Here is a 22,730-nt window from a genome sequence, read left to right on the forward strand (position 1 = left end):
GTGGCTCCTCCCTCTCTCATAGCTCTTACCAGAGGTCTTGGTCCAGTGGGCCCTTTTGGCACCTGACTTAGAAAGGAAGGTATGACCCACCTTTTGCTTCCAGCATCCAATCTGAGGCCCATGGAGGTCATCTTGTCCATTTCTCTTTCCAGACCAGGCCCAGGGCTTAGATGGCAAGTGAAGGATCACTCGGGAGTCACAGTAGTGGCTTCACTTTCACCAGGTCACATGAGCTTTCATTCACCTGCCTGGTACTCCAGCACCTGCCTTTCTAAGCCCTCCAGCTGGCCCCTGTTTATCTGCAAAATGAGTGTGTTCCTATCTGCCCCATATCTCCTGTGCTTCTTGGAAGATTTAGAGGAACTTGGAATCTTAGATGCTATGAACTTAGTTTATTCCATTCTACAAATGGGAAACCTCCCCAAAGACCCAGACTAGTGAGGGAAAGTCAGGCTGCTTCTCATCCTCCACAGTCACACCCTTGGGGGTAGTATTCCTGCACTGAATGGGACAGGCTGCAAGGCGAACATGAGGCCTCAAGCTGAGGATACTTTTTTTTTCCTCCCTGAGGATACTTTGATTTGGAATGTCACCCTGTCCCTGAGCTAGAGATCCCAAGGAGGCAGTGCCAAGCCAGGGCTTAGGCTGCACAGGGTGTCAACCTTCCTGTGCCTGTTCCTACTACCTGTCCTCAGAGGTAAGCAGATTCTACATCTGTTTCAAGGGGTTGGGGACTTGGTGAAGTCCCAGGATCCTGAGGCATCTCGTGCAGAGGCAGGCCCATTTTATAGCTGTTGGAAGAAGCTGAAGGCTGAGACAGGTCATGCAAGCAAGGACATACACGAAGTCAGCAGCTGAACTAGGACTAGGACTCAGACTCCTCCCTCCCCCTGTGGACTCTTCACCCAGGGACCAGTGCTGGAATCCTTTGGAAAGTGTTGGGCAGCTGTGGAGCCAAGCTCAGACTTGACTTTCCTCTTCCAGGTGCCTAAAGCAGCTAATACTACTGCTCCTTCCCCGTTGGTCAGAGCTGGAGGCTCAGCCCTTCAGTACTTTGGCAAGGGGTCCAGGATATTAGACAGGTTCCTGGGGAAGGAAAGAGGGCCCGGGATTCCTCACCTTCCTAGCATCTGACAAATTGAGCTGGGGTCTCATAGTCCCTGAGAGGGACAGGGATGGGTGCCATGAGCTGAGCCAAAGTGAAGGTGGTAGGCAGCACAGTGGGGCTTTTGTCTGCTGGGCTGCAGGAAATCAGCATAAATGGAGGACTGATCCTCCAGCACCTCAGTTCTCATATTAGTCCTGTGAAGCAGGCTACTCACTGTTTTGCACCGGAGGAAACGGTCAATTTGTTGCCCTAAGCATGTCTGTCAGCTGATCATTCACCAGTCTTGTGTCCCAGATACTAGGATGGACACAAGGCCACCGGACTCCATCATGGTTCTGGGCATGATCCTGGGACAGCAAGGAGCTGGGGGAGGTGGCAGAAACCACTGGACTGTGTATCAGTAGGCCTCAGTAATTTATTTTTTTTTTTTTAAGATTTTATTATGTATTTGAGAGAGAGGGATAGAGCACAAGCAGGGGGAGCAACAGAGAGAGGGAGAAGCAGGCTCCCTGCTGAGCAGGGAGCCCAGTGCAGGGTTCAATCCCAGGACCCCGGGATCATGACCTGAGCTGAAGGCAGACGTTCAACCGACTGAGCCACCCAGGCGCCCCAGGCCTCAGTAATTTTAGTAACCGGTCCTCACAGCCTATAAAATGTATATATGACAAGCCCTGCTTTGCCTGCCAGATGAGGTAGCACTGAAGTTCACTGAGGTAATAGAAATCTCATAAAGGTCTTTCATCCGGCCTAAGACCACGTTTCCTTCAGAGCCTCGCCATGAGGAAGAGGCTAGAGGCAGGCTTTCCTGCTGGCCTAGAAGAGACCTGGGGTCCTGGAGTTTCACAACACCAGCCCCATGTTCCGTCACCCACTTGCTTGCTCTCAGCACAGGGCAGCTACCACCACTCCTCCACCTAGGCCATGCCTCATCTGGTTTCCACAAGGCCTGCAAGATCAGGATTGTAATCTTTGCTATAAGAAGCAGGCTCAGAGGGGCACCTGGGTGGCTCAGTTGGTTAAGCGGCTGCCTTCAGCTCAGGTCATAATCCTGGAGTCCCAGGATCGAGTCCCGCATCGGGCTCCCTGCTTGGCAGGGAGGCTGCTTCTCCCTCTGACCCTCTTCCCTCTCATGTTCTCTATCATTCTCTCTCAAAAAAATAAATAAAAATATTAAAAAAAAAAAAAAAAAGCAGGCTCAGAGGCGAAGTGATTTGCCCAAGGGCACATGCCTGAGGTGTATCTGACTCCAAGGCCCACATTCCTTAAGGACTGTAGAGGTGCTTTCTAGAACCCTGGTCCAGATTCCACATCTCAAGGTTGGCTCCTGATGCGTTCTCCCTGATAGTTTTTAAATGGCTGACGGGTGCTACTGAATCCCCATTTAAGAAAAAAACCTCAAGCTTAAGAGTGCTTTGAATGGGGGAATCCAATATGGATAATATGGGGGCCTTTTCTGGTACCTCTGAAGTCCATTAAAGTGGCCACCTACTCTCAAAAGCTTGGACCTATCCGAGCTCAAACCTAGACTCAAAAGACAGAAGAGTTGCATGCCACACTGTTGCTGACTGATGGAAGGCAGGTTGGGGAGGTAGGTGTGGTCTGCACGGGCCCAACTGAGCCTGGAGGCCATATTAGCAGCAATCCCGGAACCCCGATTCCTAAGCAGTGAGTTCAAGCACATTCACACCAATGACCCAATGCTCACAAGCGGCCTGCGGGGGGGCGGGGGTGGGGTGGTTATGAGTAGTAATATCCAGGAAGTCCATAGCAGGGCCAGGAGTAGAACCCAGTTCGCCTGCCTCCCACACCATCCTGCCTAGAGGCAGCCCAGGACCCACAGCACAGATGAGAATTGAGGCTAGTGAGGAAGAAATAAAGCTGTTTCCAGCACTGGGTCCTTTGTGCTGCCTCTAAGCAGGATGAGTCTGGGAGTGGCCTTCAAGGTTCTGATGACATCTTTGCCCTGTGTAACCCTGACTACTGTTTTCTTCTCTGTGCTTCCTGTGTACAATATGACCACATCACACTCTAGAGACTGGCCCTGCTAAAGATTTTGTGTCATGAGAAATCAGAGCAGAATGGGGACCCACAGAGGCCACACAGCTCTGCCCCACTCTTATCAAGGTGAGAGCACACAGGCTCTGAACCCTCAGGGACCTGGTCATACAAAACCAGGACAAGGAGGCAGTACTGACTGCCAGGGACCTAAACTGTATGGACATAAATAAGCTGTTGGAACTAGAGTTCAGAATAATGATTATAAAGATACTAGCTGGGCTAGAAAAAAAAAAGCGTAGAAGACATTATAGAAGACACTAAATCCAGCAGGAGAAGACAAAGTTTAGAGCCGAAATCAATGAAATAGAAACCAAAAGAATAGTAGGACAGATCAACAAAACTAGGAGCTGGTTCTTTGAAAGAATTAATAAGATTGATAAACCCCTGGCCAGACTTATCAAAAAGAAAAGAGAAAGGACCCAAATAAATAAAATCATGAATGAAAGAGGAGAGATCACAAGGAACATGGAAGAAATACAATTATAAGACCATAGAATGAGCAAGTATATGTCAACAAATTAAACAATCTAGAAGAAATGGATGCATTCTTAGAGATGTATAAACTACCAAAACTGTACCAGGAAGAAATAGAAAACCTGAACAGACCCATAACCAGCAAGGAAATTGAAGTAGTCATCAAAAATCACCCCACAAACAAAAGTCTAGGGCTGATGGCTTCCCAGGGGAATTCTAACAAAGAAGAATTAATACCTATTCTTCTGAAGCTATTTTAAAGAATAGAAATGGAAGGAAAACTTCCAAACTCTTTCTATGAGGCCAGCATTACCTTGATCCAAAACCAGACAAAGACCCCACCAAAAAAGGAGAATTACAGACCAGTATCCCTGATGAACATGGATGCAAAAGTTCTCACCAAAATACTAACCAATAGGATTCAACAGTACATTACAAGGATTATTCAGCACGACCAAGTGGGATTTGTTCCTGGGCTGCAAGGGTGGTTCAACATCTGCAAATCAATGAATGTGATACACTACATTAATAAAAGAAAGGACAGGAACCATATGATCCTCTCAATAGATGCAGAAAAAGCATTTGACAAAGTACAGCATCTTTCTTGACTAAAACTCTTCACACTGTAAGGATAGAGGGAACATGCCTCAATATCTTAAAAACCGTCTATGAAAAACCCACACCAAATATCATTCTCAATGGGAAAAACTGAGAGCTTTTCCCTTAAAGTCAGGTACATGGCAGGGATGTCCACTCTCACCACTGCTGCTCAACATTGTACTAGAAGTCCTAGCCTCAGCATTCAGACAATAACAACAACAAATAAATAAATAAATAAATAGATAGATAGATAAATAAATAAATAAATAAAAGGTATCCAAATCGGCAAAGAAGAAGTCAAACCCTCACTCTTTGCAGATGACATGATACTCTATGTGGAAAATCCAAGACTCCACCCCCAAATTGCTAGAACTCATACAGGAATTCAGCAAAGTGGCATGATACAAAATCAATGCACAGAAATCAGTTGCATTTCTATACACGAACAATGAAACAGAAGAAAGAGAAATTAAGGAGTCGATTCTATTTATAATTGCACCAAAAACCATAAGATACCTAGGAATAAATAAATAAAAAAATAAAATAAATAACCAAAGAGGCAAAGGATCTGTACGCAGAAAACTACTGAACACTCATGAAATAAATTGAGGAAGACACAAAGAAATGGAAAAACGTTCCATGCTCATGGATGGAAGAACAAATATTGTTAAAATGTCTATGCTACCTAGAGCAATCTATACATTCAAAGAAATCCCTATCAAAATACCATCAACTTTTTTTTACAGAATTGCAACAAATAATCCTAAAATTTGTATGGAACCAGAAAAGACCCCAAATAGCCAGAGGAATGTTGAAAAAGAAAAGCAAAGCTGGTGGCATCACAATTCCGGACTTCAAGCTCTATTACAAAGCTGCCATCATCAAGATAGTATGGTACTGGCACAAAAACAGACACATAGATCAACGGAACAGAACAGAGAGCCCAGAAATGGACCCTCAACTCTATGGTCAACTAATCTTCGACAAAGCAGGAAAGAATGTCCAATGGAAAAAAGACAGTCTCTTCAACAAATGGTGTTGGGAAAATTAGACAGCCACATGCAGAAGAATGAAACTAGACCATTTCCTTACACAACGCAGCAACATTTGTGACCTCGGCTATAGCAACTTCTTGCTAGACACATCTCCCAAGGCAAGGGAAACAAAGGTAAAAATGAGCTATTGGGACTTCGTCAAGATAAAAGGCTTTTGCACAGCAAAGGAAACAGTCGACAAAACCCAAAGACAACCGACAGAATGGCAGATATTTGCAAATCTTTTTTTTTTTAAGATTTTATTTATTTATTTGAAAGAGAGAGACACAGCGAGAGGGGGAACAGAAGCAGGGGGAGTGAGAGAGGGAGAAGCAGGCTTCCCGCCAAGCAGGGAGCCCGATGCGGGGCTCGATCCCAGGACCCTGGGATCATGACCTGAGCTGAAGGCAGACGCTTAACGACTGAGCCACCCAGGCGCCCCGATATTTGCAAATGTCTTATCAGATAAAAGGATAGTATCCAAAATCTATAAAGAACTTATCAAACTCAACACCCAAAGAACAAATAATCTAGTCAGGAAATGGGCAGAAGACATGAACAGACATTTCTCCAAAGAAGACATCCAAATGGCCAACAGACACATGTGCTCAACATCACTCAGCATCAGGGAAATACAAATCAAAATACAAGATACCACTTCATATTGTCAGAATGGCTAAAACTAACAAGTCAGGAAACAACAGATGTTGGTGAGGATGTGGAGAAAGGCGAAACCTCTTGTGCTGTTGGTGGGAATGCAAGCTGGTGCAGCCACTCTCGAAAACAGTATGGAGGTTCCTCAAAGTTAAAAAAAGAGCTACCCAACAACCCAGCAATTATACTATGGGGTATTTACCCCAAAGATACAAATGTAGTGATCCGAATGGGTACATGCACCCCAGTGTTTATAGTAGCAATGTCCACAATAGCCAAACTATGGAAAGAGCCTAGATGTCCATCGACAGATGAATGGATAAAGAAGATGTGGTATATATACACAGTGGAATACTATTCAGCCATCAAAAAAATGAAATCTTGCCATTTGCAACGATGTGGATGGAACTGGAGAGTACTATGCTAAGCGAAGTAAGTCAATCAGAGAAAGACAATTATATGATCTCACTTGTATGTGGAATTTAAGAAGCAAAACAGAATCATGGGGGAAGAGAAGAAAAAACAAGACAAAATCAGGGAGAACAACCATGAGAGACTCTTAATTATAGGAAACAAACTGAGAGTTGCAAGAGGGAAGGGAATGGGGGGATAAGGTAACTGGGTGATGGACATCAAGGAGGGCACGTGATGTAATGAGCCCTGGGTATTATATAAGACTGATCTTATACCACTTAATCACTGACCTCTACCTCTGAAACCAGTAACACATTATATGTTAATTAATGAAAAAAAAAAAACCTGGACAAGGACCCAGGTTTTAGGGTTCCTGGGCCCTGTCCTTCCCTCTGCTCCACAAGAAGAGATATATGAAGCTCCTCTCCCTCCAACACAGTCTCCTGGGTGCAACTGGAAGATAGGAAATAAATCTTTATTGTGTCAGTTTAAAAGTCCCATGCCATCCCATCCTCACCTCACATCTGTGCAGTGGGCTGGCTCCCTTGCACATCTTGAGGCAGGAATGGGATAAGGTCCAGATAGCCTTCTCCCATGCTCCAGCCCCCAGCCCGCCAGTTTATGTCAGCAATGCTTGGCGCAGCATCTGCTTCTTCTGGGGTGTGAGGTGGGTGGGGAACTGGATGTCAAAGAAGATGAAGAGATCTCCCTTCTTAGTAGGGTCCTCAGGTAGTGGCATCCCCTCACCTGGCACCTTCTTGAAATACTTGGGACTGCGACGGGAGGATGAAAGAAGGGAAATTAGCACGTGCCCCCCCCACCCCCGCAGCACTTTGACAGATCCCATGCTGCCCCTGCTCACATAAACCTCAGGCACGGGGCAGTCGGTATCGCTTTCCACCAGGTGGCCCTTTTCAGCCAGAACAGGGTGGGGGTGGTGGGACTGGCTTGTTCAGACAGCCTGCCCCCTGAGAACCCATTTACACTGAGTCTCTAATAGAGGGTTCCAGAACTAGAGGTTCCACCCTGGGTTGGGTGGGAGTTGCTGAGCTACTGAGTAAAGCTTCCCATGCAGAGGGCCTTTCCTGTAAAGGACTTAAGGGATACAACTCAGAACACCAATGAGAGGTTCAGGAGGAGGAAGGCAACCAAGACTGCCCAACATGGGATTGGGGGGGCCCTCTGGGCTCTATATTGGCCTCATGCAAGTTAGAAAAAGGCACTCCATTTACCAGGTGAATGCAGTTCGCCAGAGGTGGGGCTGGATTTCAGTCCTCTCTGGTGGGGACTGAACTGCACCAGGCTGCCCAGTGTGCCACTACCCTCCAAGGCCCAGGCCAGGCTTTCTGCCAACTGACGCCCAAACAGATGCACTCACTGGACAATGTCATTAATGGGGATGTTGAGCAGACGATCATCCAGGGTCTTCACCTCCACGGTGCAGCAGGTCAGAGCCTAGGGGACGTGAGGGCCAAAGGTGCGAGCGGGGGAGGTCACCATGGCCATTCTGTTTAGAAAGCACTTTCAGAGCTTATTCAGTGCCAGGCCCTGAGCCCCGCCTCAAGGAGACAAAAGGCTGTTCAAGGGCTCACAGGAGAGCAAGCCAGGCAACTACCTGCCCTCAGGAGCTCAGTCTGGTAACTAAGACTGATGATGATATATGTTATGATAGAGGGAAGTAAAGGGGTCTGCGAGAGCCAAAGAGAGGCCCCAAAACCATTTTGGAGTGGGACAGGAGGGCTGCACAGTGGTGGCAGCAGTTGATAAGGGTGAGAAGGAGCTTGCCAGGTAGACAAGGTGGATATACAGCATTCCGTGCAGAGGGCCAAGCACAAACAAGAATATGGAGGTGTGAAAAATGCACCCAATGGACAGGAGTTGGAGTGAAGGGGAAGAGAGCCGCAGGGGCAGAGTGTGGAGGGCCCTGAATGCCATATGAGATGCTGAGACAGGCCTGCGGCACAGTCCAAAGAGTACAGGGAAGAGCCTAGAGGAGATGCTTGGAAGGGAGGCCGGAGAGCCGCCAAAGGGCTGCTGGGCAGATGCAGGTGCCTACACCCACACTGTGGGGATGAACAGAAGGAGATCAGGTGGCAGGATTGACTGAGTGATTGCCTGCAGGTGGGGTGGGGGAGGGAAGGCAAAGTCTAGCCTAGTGCTATTCCTTACATGGAGGGGCCCTGAAGACAGTCACAAAGATTCTATGTGCACTCGTCACGTTCTGAAGGCCTGCCCCACACAGCGGGGGGAGTGCAGAGTGCGGCCAGCTTGCTCACTCTCATCTGCCCACCTCTGCTCCTCCACTTTGCCCACTCACCTTGCCCAAGGGAATGGGGTTCACAAAAAGGAGGTTGTCATTCTCCCTGCGGAAGCGAGGGTGTAGCTTCTCCTTTACGATGAAGATGATGTCAGCTGGGATAATGTTGGGGCCCTGGGCAGAGGAGGCCAAGTGTTGACAAGGGCTAATTGGCTGTGTGCCACTGGCCAAGTTCCTGCCTCCATGTCTTCAACAATGAAGAGATTAAACTAGGTTTTCTGGAAGGACCTTTACAGTTTGGTTCCATAGCCCCTCCTCTGAGAAGCCTACTCGAGTGAATCCAGCACTGCCCCCGCCCCCACTACTTCTCCTCTATTGAGCATGACCAAAAGGATTCACTCCGCTGGAGGGGGACAGAGCTTCCTCAGGTGGTGGGCAAAATGCTGAGCTGCAAGTTTTGAAGAAAACTTCCTGCAAGCCTCTGTCCTGCCAAGCTTCATTAAGTCACCAAAACTCTGCTAAAGTCTCTTCTGGAAGAGCTCTTGTGCTCTTGCCCTGAGCAAATCCCTTCCCTCTCTGGGCCTCAGTTTCCTATTCTGCAAAATGGGAAAAAGCCCTGGGCTATCCACTCACAGAGGTATGGTGAGGCTCTGTCGCTTGAAAGGGACTTTGGGGAACATTTCACCCACTCTGCAGACTGGTCTCCCTACCAGACTAGGGCTCACAGGGGCAGGAGAAAGCATTGCCTCCTTCCCCTTCAGTCTTCCCACCCCATGAGCAAGCCCAGGTGACTGACACCAACTAGGACTGACCCTAGTCAGTTCCCTCCTTCTCACCTGGTCCCCTTCCTTCTCAAAGGTGATCCGTGTGCCTTGCCTCCAACCAGGTTTCACATCAATTGTGAGAATCTTGTCCTTGATGGTAGAGGAGTACCCATCCTCGTTCAGCACCTGCAGCCAGATGGCAGGGGGGGGAGGTTTGCTGGAGTTTTCCCGGCTGGCCTCTTCACATGAGAAAGATGTTACAGGGGTTCATTCCTCTAGCAACAGGGAGAACCTTCCCGGAGCCATTCCCACTCTCACCCCATTCACTGGAACCAAGGACTTATAATTCCAGGACAGGCTATGTCATGGGGCTGAGGCCTGAGACGCCAAGTGGTCACCATGAGTTGATCAAGTCCCCAACTCCAGCCCTAGAAATCACATGGCCCTGGCCACTAACAAATGCATAGTGAACACATACCCAGGTCCTCTCTCCCAACCCAGAGGCTCTGGCTCTGAGGCTCTGGCAGGTCTCTTAATCATGAAGGGAGAAAGACCACAGAGGTCAGCATATCTGAGCATTCCCTATTATGTCATCCATCCATTCCCCAACCAGTCACATGCTCAGATGGGTGCCATCTGTGGAAAGCATGGCCATAGTTGGCATCTCCTCTTCTGGGCAAAGGTGTTAGGAGGCCTTGCTCGTGTGCCTAGCCTAGGGCTGGACCATGGGACAGGGCCAACCAGAAGACTGTACCCTGAGGCCCTGAAGGTCTTCAATCAGACTCTTTGGGGACTGTCCCGCAGCCCACCCTCCATGCCCACACTGTTTCTTCTTACTCATGAGGCTTACACACTGATGAAGCCCTGGGGGTATGGTCTGGTAATGCCCAGAGGGCAGAATTCACAAGAGACTCTACCTATTCAGAGCCCAACTTCCCACAGGGTTGGGGCTGAACTGAGAAGAAAGGAAAGACTCTGTCCCAGTTAGGAACACTGGAGAGGAGATTCCTGCACTAGGAAAGAATGGGGCTAATACCTTCAACTGTCCCTTCCAACTTCAGATTCTAGAATTCTATTATCCTAGGTCTCCAAATCTGAGATTTCATGATTCCATCAGAGACCATACCCGAGGTCTCCAGTGAGGACCGGGAGGAGGTTACTGATAAGATTGGAGGGGATAGGTAGTGGCTCCTAGTAGGAGCCAGCCAAGTACTCACCCTTCGGGAGATCTTAATTTTCTTGGTGCAGCCGAAGAATAAGTCCTCCAGGGATAGGTAGAGGTCTCGTTCTATTGGGGGGTCCTGTTTCTTGACCCCTCGGCCCCGGAGCCCCCCAAAGTTCAAATCTACCTCACCTCCTTCTGCATCAAAAAACTCTGCAGGAGGTGGGAAGAGGAGAGGAGTAATAGAGGCTGTTTCCAGGGACTTGCATGCATAGACACCTCCAACACACACCTCTTCAGTCCCCAAGTGTAATACCCAGCATCCCATTCCTACCTTGCAGACTCAGACTGTTAGGCCAGGCCAAAAAGTTGTCCTCAATTGCAGATCCAATGACTACCATTCCTTGCCCCTTCCCACTGCTTCATCCCCCTGTTTGGATATTCCCACACTTTCCTGACTCCCTTCCCCCTAAACTTGAGGAAATACCGCTCAAGGCTGGCTGCCTCAGAAGAGAGAGGAGTGCCCTCTGGTGGTGGCTCCTGGTATGCCAGAAATTACTCTGGCTGTTAGCTTCCTGCTGGGAGGGTCATAAGCATCCTAGACCTTCCTACCCTTCCCCCGGTTCCCCTCTCCCTCACTGTCCAGCCCAGCCTAAGACCACTAGAGACCCCAGACTCAAGTTTCTATGAAGTCAGCAGCTGGCAAGGGGCTGGGGCAGAGGTGGTTCCTAACAAATTTGAGAGTTCACCAAACTCTTTTTGTTCCTCAATCTCTTTTCTCCCCCTGCCTAGCTCTACACCGGTAACCCCTCTTGCTGCCCCACCCTTCCATCCCGGTGCAAAGAGCCCTTGTCTCTTGAAGTGCTATGTAGTTGTTTGGTTTCAGTTTTTCTGTCCATGGGATGGAGTAATAATGCCTGATCTGCCTTCTACCATTAGGATTAAATAACAAGATGATGAAGAGCCAAATGTTGCTGAGAGCTAACTATGCATCAGGGACTGGTTTCAGCTCTTCAAACTATTCTCTCACTGGGCAGAGACCAAAGAAAATGCTCACAGTCCCACAGTCCATCTGAGCCCAGGACAATTTGACTCTAGAACCTGTGCCCTCAACCACTGTGCTTATCGCTACATGTGAAACCCTTCGTAAATTTTGTAAAGTCTGGGGTTGCTATCATAATGAAGATTTTTTGTACTCTACCTCTTATGGTTAGTGCCAGGAATGAAGATCACAGGCTAGAAGGGGGCAATGACTTGAGGCTAGGGAGGGCGAGTCCCCACCGTAATGTGTGCCCCGCTGTGAGGTGGTAACTAATTGAGAGGCCTGTGAATTACCTGGTCCCCTCTCGTATTACTGAATTCATTTGTTCACCCTGTACCTATGGTGCACCAGACACCCCAGTAGCCAGGTCATAGGAAGGCCGAGTCCCTCGGCCCTGCAGGGAGATAGGACACAGGAATCCGTAGGGTGAAGCGCTGAGGCAGTATAGCTTCTGAGTGCTGCCCGAGGGACCCCAAACCCTGTAGGCGATGCCCCATAAGTTCTGGGTTGGCTCCTCTGAGCTGCCTCTTTTCCATGCACCTGTCCCTGGGAGAGACAGGTCCGTTGTATGCTATCTTTCAGTCTGCAAAGCCCATGTTCATGATGGCTTTATAAAGCCCATATCTCATTTGATAATGGCGGGTGAGGAATGGACTAGTACCGTCATTTAACCGTAAGGAAGCTGAGGTTTTAGAGCGGTGAAGACATCTGCCCAGAGTCACACAGCTCATAAGTGGCAGTGCGTGGATTTGAAACAGGCCGACCCCAAGTCCCCTGCTTTGTCCAGTCACACATGGAGCTTATGAACTCAGCTTCCTCTAGCAGACCGGTGAAGGCAATTGAGGGGTCTCTGAGGTAGACAGGCAGTGAGCTGTAGCTCACTTCTTTTTAACATGGAGAAAAGGAAGAGAGAACTTCGGAAATGCAGAAAGGCATTATATCCATGGGAAGGGGGTACAGAACAGGCAGTGACACCAAGCCTCTCTAAGTCGCATAATTGGAGCCAGGAAGACAGGTCTGAGGGCTAACTGTCCTTGCACGATGACCCTGAGCCTCAGAAAGCAGCTCTTTGTCAATTTGTCGGGATGTGGGATCATTCACCCATCCATCCATGTACACATCTGACTAGCACACCCCCATACAATGAAATCTGAAGCAGCTATTAAAATGAATGAAGTAGATCTGTATATAATATGGTATATAATAAGATTATCTCCAAGCAATACTAAGCGAAAAAAAATCAGTGTGTACAATATGGTCTTATTTCCTTAATTAGATAAAAGGCTTATATAAAGATAAATATATGCTCATAAATGCACAGAACATTTCTGGAAGGATACACAAACTGTTAACAGTAAGTGGCTGCTTCTGGAAAAGGAAGGAAGGAATTTATTTCTTCTTTAACACATTTTTTTTTTTTTTTACCAGGCACTATACCTATTTCTTAAAGTAAACAAAACAAAAGGATTTGAAGAAAAGAAACCTTTTACAGCTCTGTCCTTCCCCAGTCAGGCAAATGGGTAGGTGGGGTCTCTTACCACCAAAGGGATTGTCTCCTCCGAAGAACTCATGGAAAACCTTTTCAGGGTTGCCGTGGAAGACGTAACCAGTTGTCCATGGTGTCTGGGATCCAAACTCCAGAGGAATCCCGCCCTTCAGGCCCTCCTCTCCAAACTTGTCATAGATGCCTCTCTTCACAGCTGTGGACATGTGGCACCTTGAGGGGAGGGCCAGTCTTGGGGACTAGGATAGCAGCTGGGCTGGGAAGCAGGTGGACACAGGGTGGACAGAAAGGGGCAAAAGCAACCTTATTTCTAAAGTGTCTGTTGTCTGGCATTCTTTGGAGGGAGACCCTCAAAGTTAGGTGTGTAATCTCATTCCGGGTGCATCTAAGTGGGGTCCTATAGCCAGGAGGAGAACCGGGTTAGGTGGAGACTTGCTGGGGGCGGCAGGGGAGGGCTGGAGGAGGGATCTAGAGATTAAGGGTCAGGCTACTCTCCTGGAATTTGGCTAACCTCATCATCACAGCTACTGTTTTCTCTGGGGCAGGTAGAATCCTAGTACCTTGAAATTCTAGAATCTAAGAATTCTAGAGCTGCAAAATTCTAGAGCTTTGAAATCCTACAGTCTAAGGACTCTAAAGTCCTGAAAACTTGGGACTAAAGAAACCTTTGTGATCTGGCCATTCTTCTGCACAGGATCTGTGATTAGTCTCCAGGACAAGCCTTCAGGGACACCCATGCAGGTACTGCCCAGGGCAGAAATGGGGAATCACTTTCTACACTCTTGGTTTCAGGAGATTTCTGAATTACCAGCCTCTCTCTGCCCCTTTATAGATATGCTGTCCTTGGGGAGTTGGAGATGTAGCTACTTGGCAGTCTGGGAAGAGTAACTGGGCATACGCCTCAGCCTCACCTTCCTCCCTTGGCAGCAAGCATCTCACTGTGTGCATCCCTGCAGGGCACAGGGGGTGGGGGGCTGTGGGAGACCTGCCCCAGGTCCTGCCCCACTGATACTGGCTGAGCAGATCAGCTTAATCCAAGGGCTCTCCACACCACGTCAACCTTATCTTGTAACTACTAAGAGAGGCAATTCTTCATGCTGTTTTCTTTCTAAGTTTGTTCAGACTCTAGGCAGGGAAGAGGAATGCTTCCTCTTGGTTGGGCCCCCTCAGAAAGCCCAACACCCAGAGACCTAAGGAATAGAGCGAGGGCAGAGATGCGTGGAGTCACTCACGGTCGCTCAGCACATCATAGGCCTCTGCTATTTGCCTGAATGTCTCTGCTGAGGATGGCTCACTGGACTTGAGTGGGTGGTTCTTAAGGGCCAGTTTCCGGTACCTAGAAGAGGGAGGATTCATACAAGTCATAGCAGCTGACATGGGCCTGAGGCGCAGATCATGGCTCAGAGCTGGCTCTGCCATCCACTGCTTTGATGTTCCCAGCTATAAAATCAGGGCTGTGGTGGCCAAGGCGGCACATTGCTCAGATGCCCTTGAAGAGAACCCAGTGGGGAGAACACGTAGTTGCCCGCCCTGGGTGTTTCTGCTGCAGCTACACTTCCTCAAGCTGCTCCAGCCAGTGCCCAAGCATGGTGGGGACATTAGTGCTGGTACATCCCTGTAGGACACAAGACCCCTCCAACCTGCAACCTCTGCCTCAGGCCTCCTGTTGACAGACCCAGAGCTTTTCCTCCAGACCACTCCGCAGCCCTCCCCAGCCAGCTCCCGGGCCACAGGTATCAGACCTGCTCTGGGGTCCAAGCCTGCCCCCCGCCCCCGCACACTCCTGCTTCCCCTTCCCCCTCACACGTGTTTCCCCATTTCTTGCACATCTAATCCTGTCTTGATGTCTGAACTGACACCTAGGCTTCTTGGGAAGATCGGGTAAAATAAGGCATCAAAGGGCCGGTACAGAGAGGCACTTAGCGCATGTCAGGCCCTCTTACTGTCTCCCACTTCTGTGCTCATTCCTTTCCCGGCTTCCGTAGCTGCCCAGTCCCACCACTCACCAAAGTGTGGGAGATAGGGAGGATAACCACAGGGGATGGTGCTGTAGCCCAAGGCCAGGAGCCCTGAGGGACCCTGACCATCCCTGAACCTGTAGGAGTGAGGGGAGGGAGAAGTTAACGAAATCCCACAGGAGAGTGTGTGGCCGGGGGCCCTTGGCAGGAGCTGTCATCTGCAGTTAAGGAACATAGCCAACCTGAAAGGCCCTCAGAGGAAGGGAGCTGGGTATAAATACCCCAGCCCCACTCTCCTCTCCTCCCTCCCGATCACCTGCCTTGGGCTCTCTTAGCCGGATGCAAGTCTGAGGACCAGGGCGCCTATTGATGCAGTTCAGAGGGCCCAGCTTCCAGCGCAGAGAGTAGGGTGCAGAAGGGTGGGGAGTGGGTCTGGAGGAGCCAAAAGAGGGCATCACTGCAGCCCCCTGAGTGGCTCAGTACAAATCTGACCGCATGTCAGAGTGCTGTGGGTCAGAGTGCAGCTCCTCTACCTGGCTCACGCCTTCTAAGCTGGTGACCCCTTCTGCTCCTTCTCTTCGCACTCCACACACTATCTGTGCGCAAGCTCATCTATCCTGAGGCTTTGGGTACCATTCACTCGCTGACCACTCCCAAATCTCTATCTGAAACCAGGCCACTGAGCTCCAGACTTCTGTATCCAGCTGCCATCTTGGTATCTCCTCTCCAACGTCCCATAGGCCCCACAAACTCAATGAGCCCAAATACAAACACATTTTCGTTCCCCAATTTTTCGTGCACTTTCCCAGGCACTGCAGCCAAAAAGCTGAGCATTATCAACTCCCAGGTTCTTCGTCCTCTCCACCCCCAGCCCACCCGTCACCAAGGCACATCAGCTTTTCTTTCTCCCCAGTGTTCTCTTCTTGCCTCTTCATCCCTACAACTATTGCAGAACCATGGCTTCTTGTTTCTAGGGTTCCCCCTTTCCAGGCCTTTCAGTGTGCTGCCCTCTGACCAAGTCACTCTCCGGCCTAAGTCCTCCACTGGTTGGTTCCCCTTCGTCTTCAGCATAAAATACAAATCTAAGATTCAAGCCTCTTCTCTCTCTGGCCTTCTCACTCACTGCTCTCCCTCCCCACTCCCATGACCTCTCCTGACCTTCTGACCAGGCTCTAAACTCCCCACACGGCATTGCTCATGTCTTTGACATTCTATTCCCTTCACCTGTAACACTCACCCCTCTCCAGTCCCTCCTATCTCCCACTGGCACGTTTTCATTCATCTTTCAACACACAGCTCAGGGGTCAACACCTCCAGGATGCCCTCCCTAATGGCAGCGTCCATTCTGGGTTACACTCCCCTTCCCGCGTCCCCAGTGCCTTCGATCCCTCAACTTAGCACTCGGTGCTCCAACTGTTTATTGACTGGCTTGTCTCTCCCACTAGCGTGAGTTCCTTGAGTTGCTATGTCTAGTTCTGTGTCGCTGGTGCCCAGCACTGAGCAGCAGGGAGTAAATGAATGACCCAAACTAACTGTCCCACAAGGCAGCCCATCTCACTGCTCTGACTCTAAGGCAACATTTCATCTTACTGAGTGAGGTCAGCTGTCCTGTGACTCTGAAGACTCCAGAGGCCTTACAGAGAGTATCTGCTTTGTCTACCTCCAGAGACTTGAAGACAATTGTCATGACCTCCCTGAGGCTTTGAAACCAGTCCTTCTCAGGTACAAAGATCAAAGTCAGTTATGGGGAGAACTGCAAGTAAATTCTATCAATAAGTAAAAGTAAGTAGGTTTGAGAAGAGTTCCATTTTCATACAAACTTGAGTGGTTGTCAGATTTGCCCGGCAGTGCCATCACTGTTTTCCTGAGTTGGCAAGATGGAGTGGAGTCACAGCTCAGATGTGGCAGCCTCGACTGAGTGAGAGATACTGAGAAGGTAAATAGCTAGGCAATTAGGAATCATCGTGGTGATTTTCTTCATTATATACATTCAGCATTTTGAGGGGGGAGGTCAAAATCTAGGTACTCCTGTATGGGACTCATCTCTTAAAGCTGTTACAAGAGATAAGGGTTAAGAGCCATTGTTTGAAATACATGCGGTTCTTTAAACCACTCTTTTTTTTTTGAGCTTTTATATTTGAGTTTATTCTTCATTTAACTTTTAAAACACTACTATAGTTGAAGATTAAAACAAAAACAATAGCAAGTAGTGAACTATGATTATAGTCCTTCACTCATTCACTACTGCATATAAAATGCCAGCAGTGGTACTCACTGGCCCCAGTAAGAGGTCTGACACTGAACACCACCCCTGGGATGATGTTCATCATCCTCATAGGCTTCCCCATTGTAATGGCGCCATCTTTCCTGATTTGGATCAAAGTCCACCAGTTCTACCTGGTCCATTTCATCAGTCTCTTCTACTTCCTTCCTCTCAGGCAGGAGTTTTTCCAGCAAAGAGAGCTTATCAGGAGAGAGAAAGCCATTCTCAGGAAAGTTTACCTTAAATCCGATGATTAGGTGACCCTTCTCATATGGTCTATGATAAATTGGCATGCCTTCATTTAGCACACACTTGATATCTCCATGCTTGACAACGTGACCTGGATGAGAGGTGATGACGATGGTTCGGTTGTCAATTGTAGATATTGGCTTTTGAAAGCCGCACCACGCTGTATGTCCATACACATGTAAAGGTCTTTGCCTTGCCGAGTAAAAACAGCACAGTCCTTCTGATCTAAAACAAGGTTCCAGTCCTGGTTCTCGGTCTCCCTCACCATGGAAGGTTATCTTCTGGCCATCCTTCATACCTTTGTCAATATGAATTTCTAGAATCTTCTTCTCTTGAACTACCTTCCTTCCATTGCAGCTTTTACATCTATCTTTAGGACTGATCCATTCCCATGGCCTGGCACTCCACGCACACAGACTGAATTTGCTGAACCATTCCAGGTCCTATCTGATGAATTCTTTTTTTTTTTTTTTTTTTTTTTTTTTTTTTTTTAAAGTTTTTTTTTTTTTTAAGATTTATTTATTATTTATTTTGAGAGAGTGAGAATGAGAGAGAGAGAGAGAGTACATGAGAGGGGGGAGGGTCAGAGGGAGAAGCAGACTCCCCGCCGAGCAGGGAGCCCGATGTGGGACTCGATCCCGGGACTCCAGGATCATGACCTGAGCTGAAGGCAGTCGCTTAACCAACTGAGCCACCCAGGCGCCCCTATCTGATGAATTCTTATTTGCATTCCAGTACCTCAGCAATTGGGACAACATTTGGCTCCTTTCTTACCACCTCGGTCTTCACATTTATCGCAAATCACATTCTTTTGCAGAGCTAGCTTTTTCTTGTTGCACCATTATATAAATCTTCTAAGGTTACTGAGAACTGATGCACAACATTTTTACCTCTCCTTTCTCTCTGCATGCTTCCTCCTCCTCCAAAACACATATCAAAGATGTCCATGGGGGAGCCAAAACCACCACCAGCTCCACCTTCTTTAATTGCCTGTTCTCCTTTGTCATATAATTCCCTTTTCTTTGCATCAGAGAGTACTTGGTAAGCTTGAGAAATCTGTTTAAACTTCTCTCCTTCATTTGGATTCTTATCAGGGTAGTACTTCAAGGCCAGTTTCCTGTAGGCCTTTTTAAATTCCTCTTGGGTAGCATTGGGTTTGATCCCCAAAACATCATAGTAAAGTGGTTTCTTTCACCATTTTCTACAGCCGGTGAGAGGGCTGAGGCCGGTGTGGGGGACCGGGAAGGAGCTTGTTGCTGGGCACAGCTTGGGCAGCTGCGCTCTTCCGTGTCTCACCGAGCGTCCTGGAAAGTTCCCTTAATCACTCTTTATATGGCATGGTTCTAGCTGCAAATGATTGCTGAGCTTTTCATGTTCATTATCTCATATAATCCCATGTCAATACCACAACAACCCTTATAATTATTATTTTAAAAATAATTTTATTTATTTGAGAGAGAGAGAGTGAAAGAGCACAAGCAGGGGGAGCGGCAGAGGGAGAAGGAGAAGCAGACTCCCCGCTGAACAGGGAGCCCGATGTGGGGCTTGATCTCAGGACCCTGGGATCATGACCTGAGCTGAGGCCGACGCTCAACCCACTGAGCCACCCAGGTGCCCCAACCCTTATAATAATTATTTTAGAGATGGAAAAACTGAGGCTCAGAGAGGTTAATTTGTCCATATCACACAGCTAGCAGGTAGGAGAACCTGGATTCAGACCTGGGTCTTTCCAGTATTTAACTTTGGCTTATCTTTCTGCACTCTAACTCCTTGTGACCTCTCCTTAGATGGCTCCCACTGGCCAAGGAGATGCTCTGAACAGTGGGTGACATCACATGCTGTCCTGAATTGTTCTGTAATTGTCTCATGAGTTTGTGTCTTGTTTCTCCAGCCACACTGTAGACCCTCTCCACTTACCCCACATAAATGCCATGTAGGACCTGGCCCACAGTAGGCCTGGTGTCTGGATACTGGTTCTGCCATTTACCAGGCACATGGCCTTGGGATAAAAACCATACCTACCTCTCAGGGTTGTTGTGAGGATTAAATGAAATAATGATGGAAGGTTCTCAGAACAGAATCTGTACATTCAAGAAATGTATCACTACCCAACCTGAACTGACTGTATTATCACAGATTCCTTCTTTTTTCTTTACCTTCCAATGATCCCATTAATAGCCAAGTCCATTCTCTCTCCTCTCTCCAGTGCACTGTTCTGCTTCAAGTTTCATCTTTTTTTTTTCAAGATTCTATTTATTTGCAAGAGAGTGAGTGAGAGAGCGAGCATACAAGCAAGGAGAGGGGCAGAGGTAGAGGGAGAAGCAGGCTCCCCACTGAGCAGAGAGCCCAATGCGGGGCTCGATCCCAGGATCCTGGGATCCTGACCTGAACTGAAGGCAGACACTTAACTGACTGAGACACCCAGGTGCCCCTAAGCTTCATCTTCTGCCTTGATTATCACGACAGCCTCTGAAGGGGTCTCTCTCCTAAAATAAGCTTCCACAGCACTCTGTACTTCCCCTTCTGTAACACTCATCACACTTATGACTTACTCAACATCTATATTCATCAACAAAATTAAGCTGTGTATCTGCCTGACTCATGATTATATCTCCAGCTGCTACCACTGCACCTAACCATAGGGTAGGCACTCAATAAATATTCATCAAAAAAAAAATTTTTTTTTTGAGAGAGAGAGAGCATGTGTGCGAGTGAAGTGGCAGGGGGCGGGGAAGCAGAGGGAAAGGGATGGAGAGAATCATAAGCAGGCTTGAAGCCCAGTGCGGAGCCTGGATGCGGGGATCAATCTCATGACCCCGAGATCATGACCCGAGCCGAAATCAAGTCAGAAGCTTAACCGACTGAGCCACACAGGTGCCCCCAAAAAACACATTTTTTCAGAAAAATGTGCTGATTCCTGTCCTAGACTTTCTTGGAAATGGACCACAAAGTCCCCAGGACCTGACAAAAGTATTGAGAAATGCAGTTCAACATCAAAAACTCATCTGATGGCCAGAATAAAATTTGAAACACATCCATCTGGTCAGGTCACTCTCCTTTTCTCAATCCTTTGGTTCTCCATAATCAGAATAAAGTTCAGATGTCTCCTCTGTCCCTATTTTTATTGCTAGAAAAACCAAGATACCCAGGAGGGGAGACAGGGCACAGGGGGTAAAGGATGGTGGATTGGGAACTCTGACCCAGCCCAAACCCGGGCTATAGGTACGCAAGAAGCAAGAGAAGGAATAAGGTTTATCTTGCCTGCCCTAAGCTGTGCAAGAAAGCACAGTTTGGAAGAGAGAAAGGTGGGGACTTCCTGGCACACCCCTAAAGCCTCACTCCTGCCCCAACTTACGCTTTCTTGATCTGGGCATCCTCTGAATTGCGAGTGATCTGGAGCACTGAGTAATAATCCTGGCCCATGGCCGGCTGGCAAGGCACTCAGTTGTATAATCCCGACTTGAAGGAGGGCTGTTAGTCTGCATTCTCTGGTTGCTCCTGACAACTGCACAGGGGCACTCTGGGAGTGGTAGTCCTTCCTGCCTAAGCAAACCACCCGCTCAGTTCCGCCTCACAGCAGAGCCAATAGAAGAATTAGAAGAATAGGGGCTGATTCTGTGACCCTGATAAAGGTCACTCAACTCAGAAACTCTAAACTGTTTTTCAGGAAAGTAGCAATTAGTTTTAATTAAAAGTTTTCAGAACAGGGGCGCCTGGGTGGGACAGTCGGTTGAGGGTCCGACTCTTGGTTTCAGCTCAGGTCATATCTCAGGGTCGGGAGATTGAGCCCCGCTGGGGCTCCAGGTTCAGTGCGGAGTCAGAGTTGGCTTGAGACTTTCTCCCTCTCGCTCTGCCCCTCCACCCCCCAACACTCTCTCTCTCAAAAATAAATAAAATCTTTTTAAAAAAAACTTTTCAGAACAAATGCATTTAGCTGACTTTTAAAATTCGTTTTAAATTTTAGAACAGTTTTAGATTTTCAGAAAAGTTGGGAAGACAGTACAGACTTCCCATATACCCCACACCCAGTTTCCTGTATTATTAATGGCTTACATGAGTCAAGTATATTTGCCACAAATAACAACCAATATTGCTACATCAAGGGTTTTTTTTAATGTTCAACTTAGTGATATTTATTAAGTTTTATTTTAATTCCAGTATAGCTAACATGCAGTATTATATTAGTTTCAGGTGTACAATACAGTGATTCAACAATTCCATACATCACCTGGTGCTTATCACAATTAAGTGTACTCCTTAATCTCCATCACCTGTTTCACCCATCCCTCCACCCACCTCCCCTTTGGTAACCATCAGTTCGTTCTCTATAGTTGTTATTTCCTCCAGATACCTCATTTATAATGGAAGTACACACTTTATTCAGATTTCCTAGTTTTTAACTAATGTCTTTTTTTCTGTTCCAAGATCCCAAACAGGATACCACATTACATTTAGTTGTCATGTTTCCTTAGGCTTCTCCTGGCTAAAACTGTTTCTCAAACTTTTCTTGTTTTTTGATGACTCTGATAGTTTAAGGAGGACTGGTCACGTATTCTGTACAGTCTCTCAGTGGGATTTGTTTGATGTTTTTCTTATGATTAGACTGAGGTTAGGGGCTTCTGGAAGGAAGACCACAGAGGTGAAATGCCATTCTCATTCCATCCTATCAACATGACATCCTGGTGATGTTGACCTTCACCTGCTGAGGTAGGTGTTTGTCAGGTTTCTCTCCACTGTAAGGTTACTTTTGTTTCCTCCTTTCTGGATTGTACTCCTTGGAAGAAAATTATTTCATGGCCCACCCTTAAAGATTGGGGAATTCTGCTCTACCTCCTTGAGGGCAGAAGAGCCCTGTTTTCCACATCCCACATCCAATCAGTCACTAAGCTTGGTCCATTTTACCTCTTAGGCACCTCTCAAGCCTCTTCCTCCTCAGAGCCATGGTCTTGCTTTGGCTTTCACCTTTCAGCAAAGCCACTCCAACTTCTCACTATCCTGCCCACCTTGCCTCTACCCTGCCAAGACCATACTCCACATTGCCCAAAGTTAATCCAAACTGCTGACCCTGGCACACAGGCATTTGGTGATCTGCTCCCGCCCTACCTACCCTAATCTCTCACCCCAAGGCACACCAACCCCCACTTTTCCTTGCTTCTCAGAATGCTTGAGCATGAAAAAGCATGCTTGCA

General features: G+C 47.9%; 1 protein-coding gene and 1 pseudogene across 1 annotated transcript; both read right to left on the reverse strand.

Moving 5' to 3' along the window:
- Positions 1–6,801: 6,801 nt before the first annotated feature.
- Positions 6,802–21,029, reverse strand: DNAJB13 (DnaJ heat shock protein family (Hsp40) member B13). The gene is made up of 8 exons (XM_027579881.2): positions 20,897–21,029; positions 14,304–14,407; positions 13,106–13,267; positions 10,581–10,738; positions 9,436–9,549; positions 8,660–8,773; positions 7,721–7,797; positions 6,802–7,115 (listed from the first exon to the last, which is right to left on the reverse strand). The coding sequence occupies exons 1-8, from the start codon at positions 20,962–20,964 to the stop codon at positions 6,962–6,964; spliced, it is 951 nt and encodes a 316-aa protein (XP_027435682.1). The 5' UTR covers positions 20,965–21,029; the 3' UTR covers positions 6,802–6,961.
- On the reverse strand, positions 17,264–19,729 carry LOC113914551 (annotated as a pseudogene).
- Positions 21,030–22,730: the final 1,701 nt, after the last annotated feature.

The sequence above is a fragment of the Zalophus californianus genome, chromosome 11, assembly GCF_009762305.2.
Source record: "Zalophus californianus isolate mZalCal1 chromosome 11, mZalCal1.pri.v2, whole genome shotgun sequence".
NCBI classification, from domain to species: domain Eukaryota; kingdom Metazoa; phylum Chordata; class Mammalia; order Carnivora; family Otariidae; genus Zalophus; species Zalophus californianus.

What these genes read in the sequence shown, in the direction of transcription:
- DNAJB13 (XM_027579881.2), bottom strand. Translation starts at nt 20,964, where the DNA reads ATGGGCCAGGATTATTACTCAGTGCTCCAGATCACTCGCAATTCAGAG. An exon ending in GATGCCCAGATCAAGAAAGC is followed by an intron (nt 14,408 to 20,896) that starts GTAAGTTGGGGC and finishes TCCCTCTTCTAG; the next exon opens with GTACCGGAAACTGGCCCTTA. An exon ending in AAATTAAGATCTCCCGAAGG is followed by an intron (nt 9,550 to 10,580) that starts GTGAGTACTTGG and finishes ATCTGGCTGCAG; the next exon opens with GTGCTGAACGAGGATGGGTA.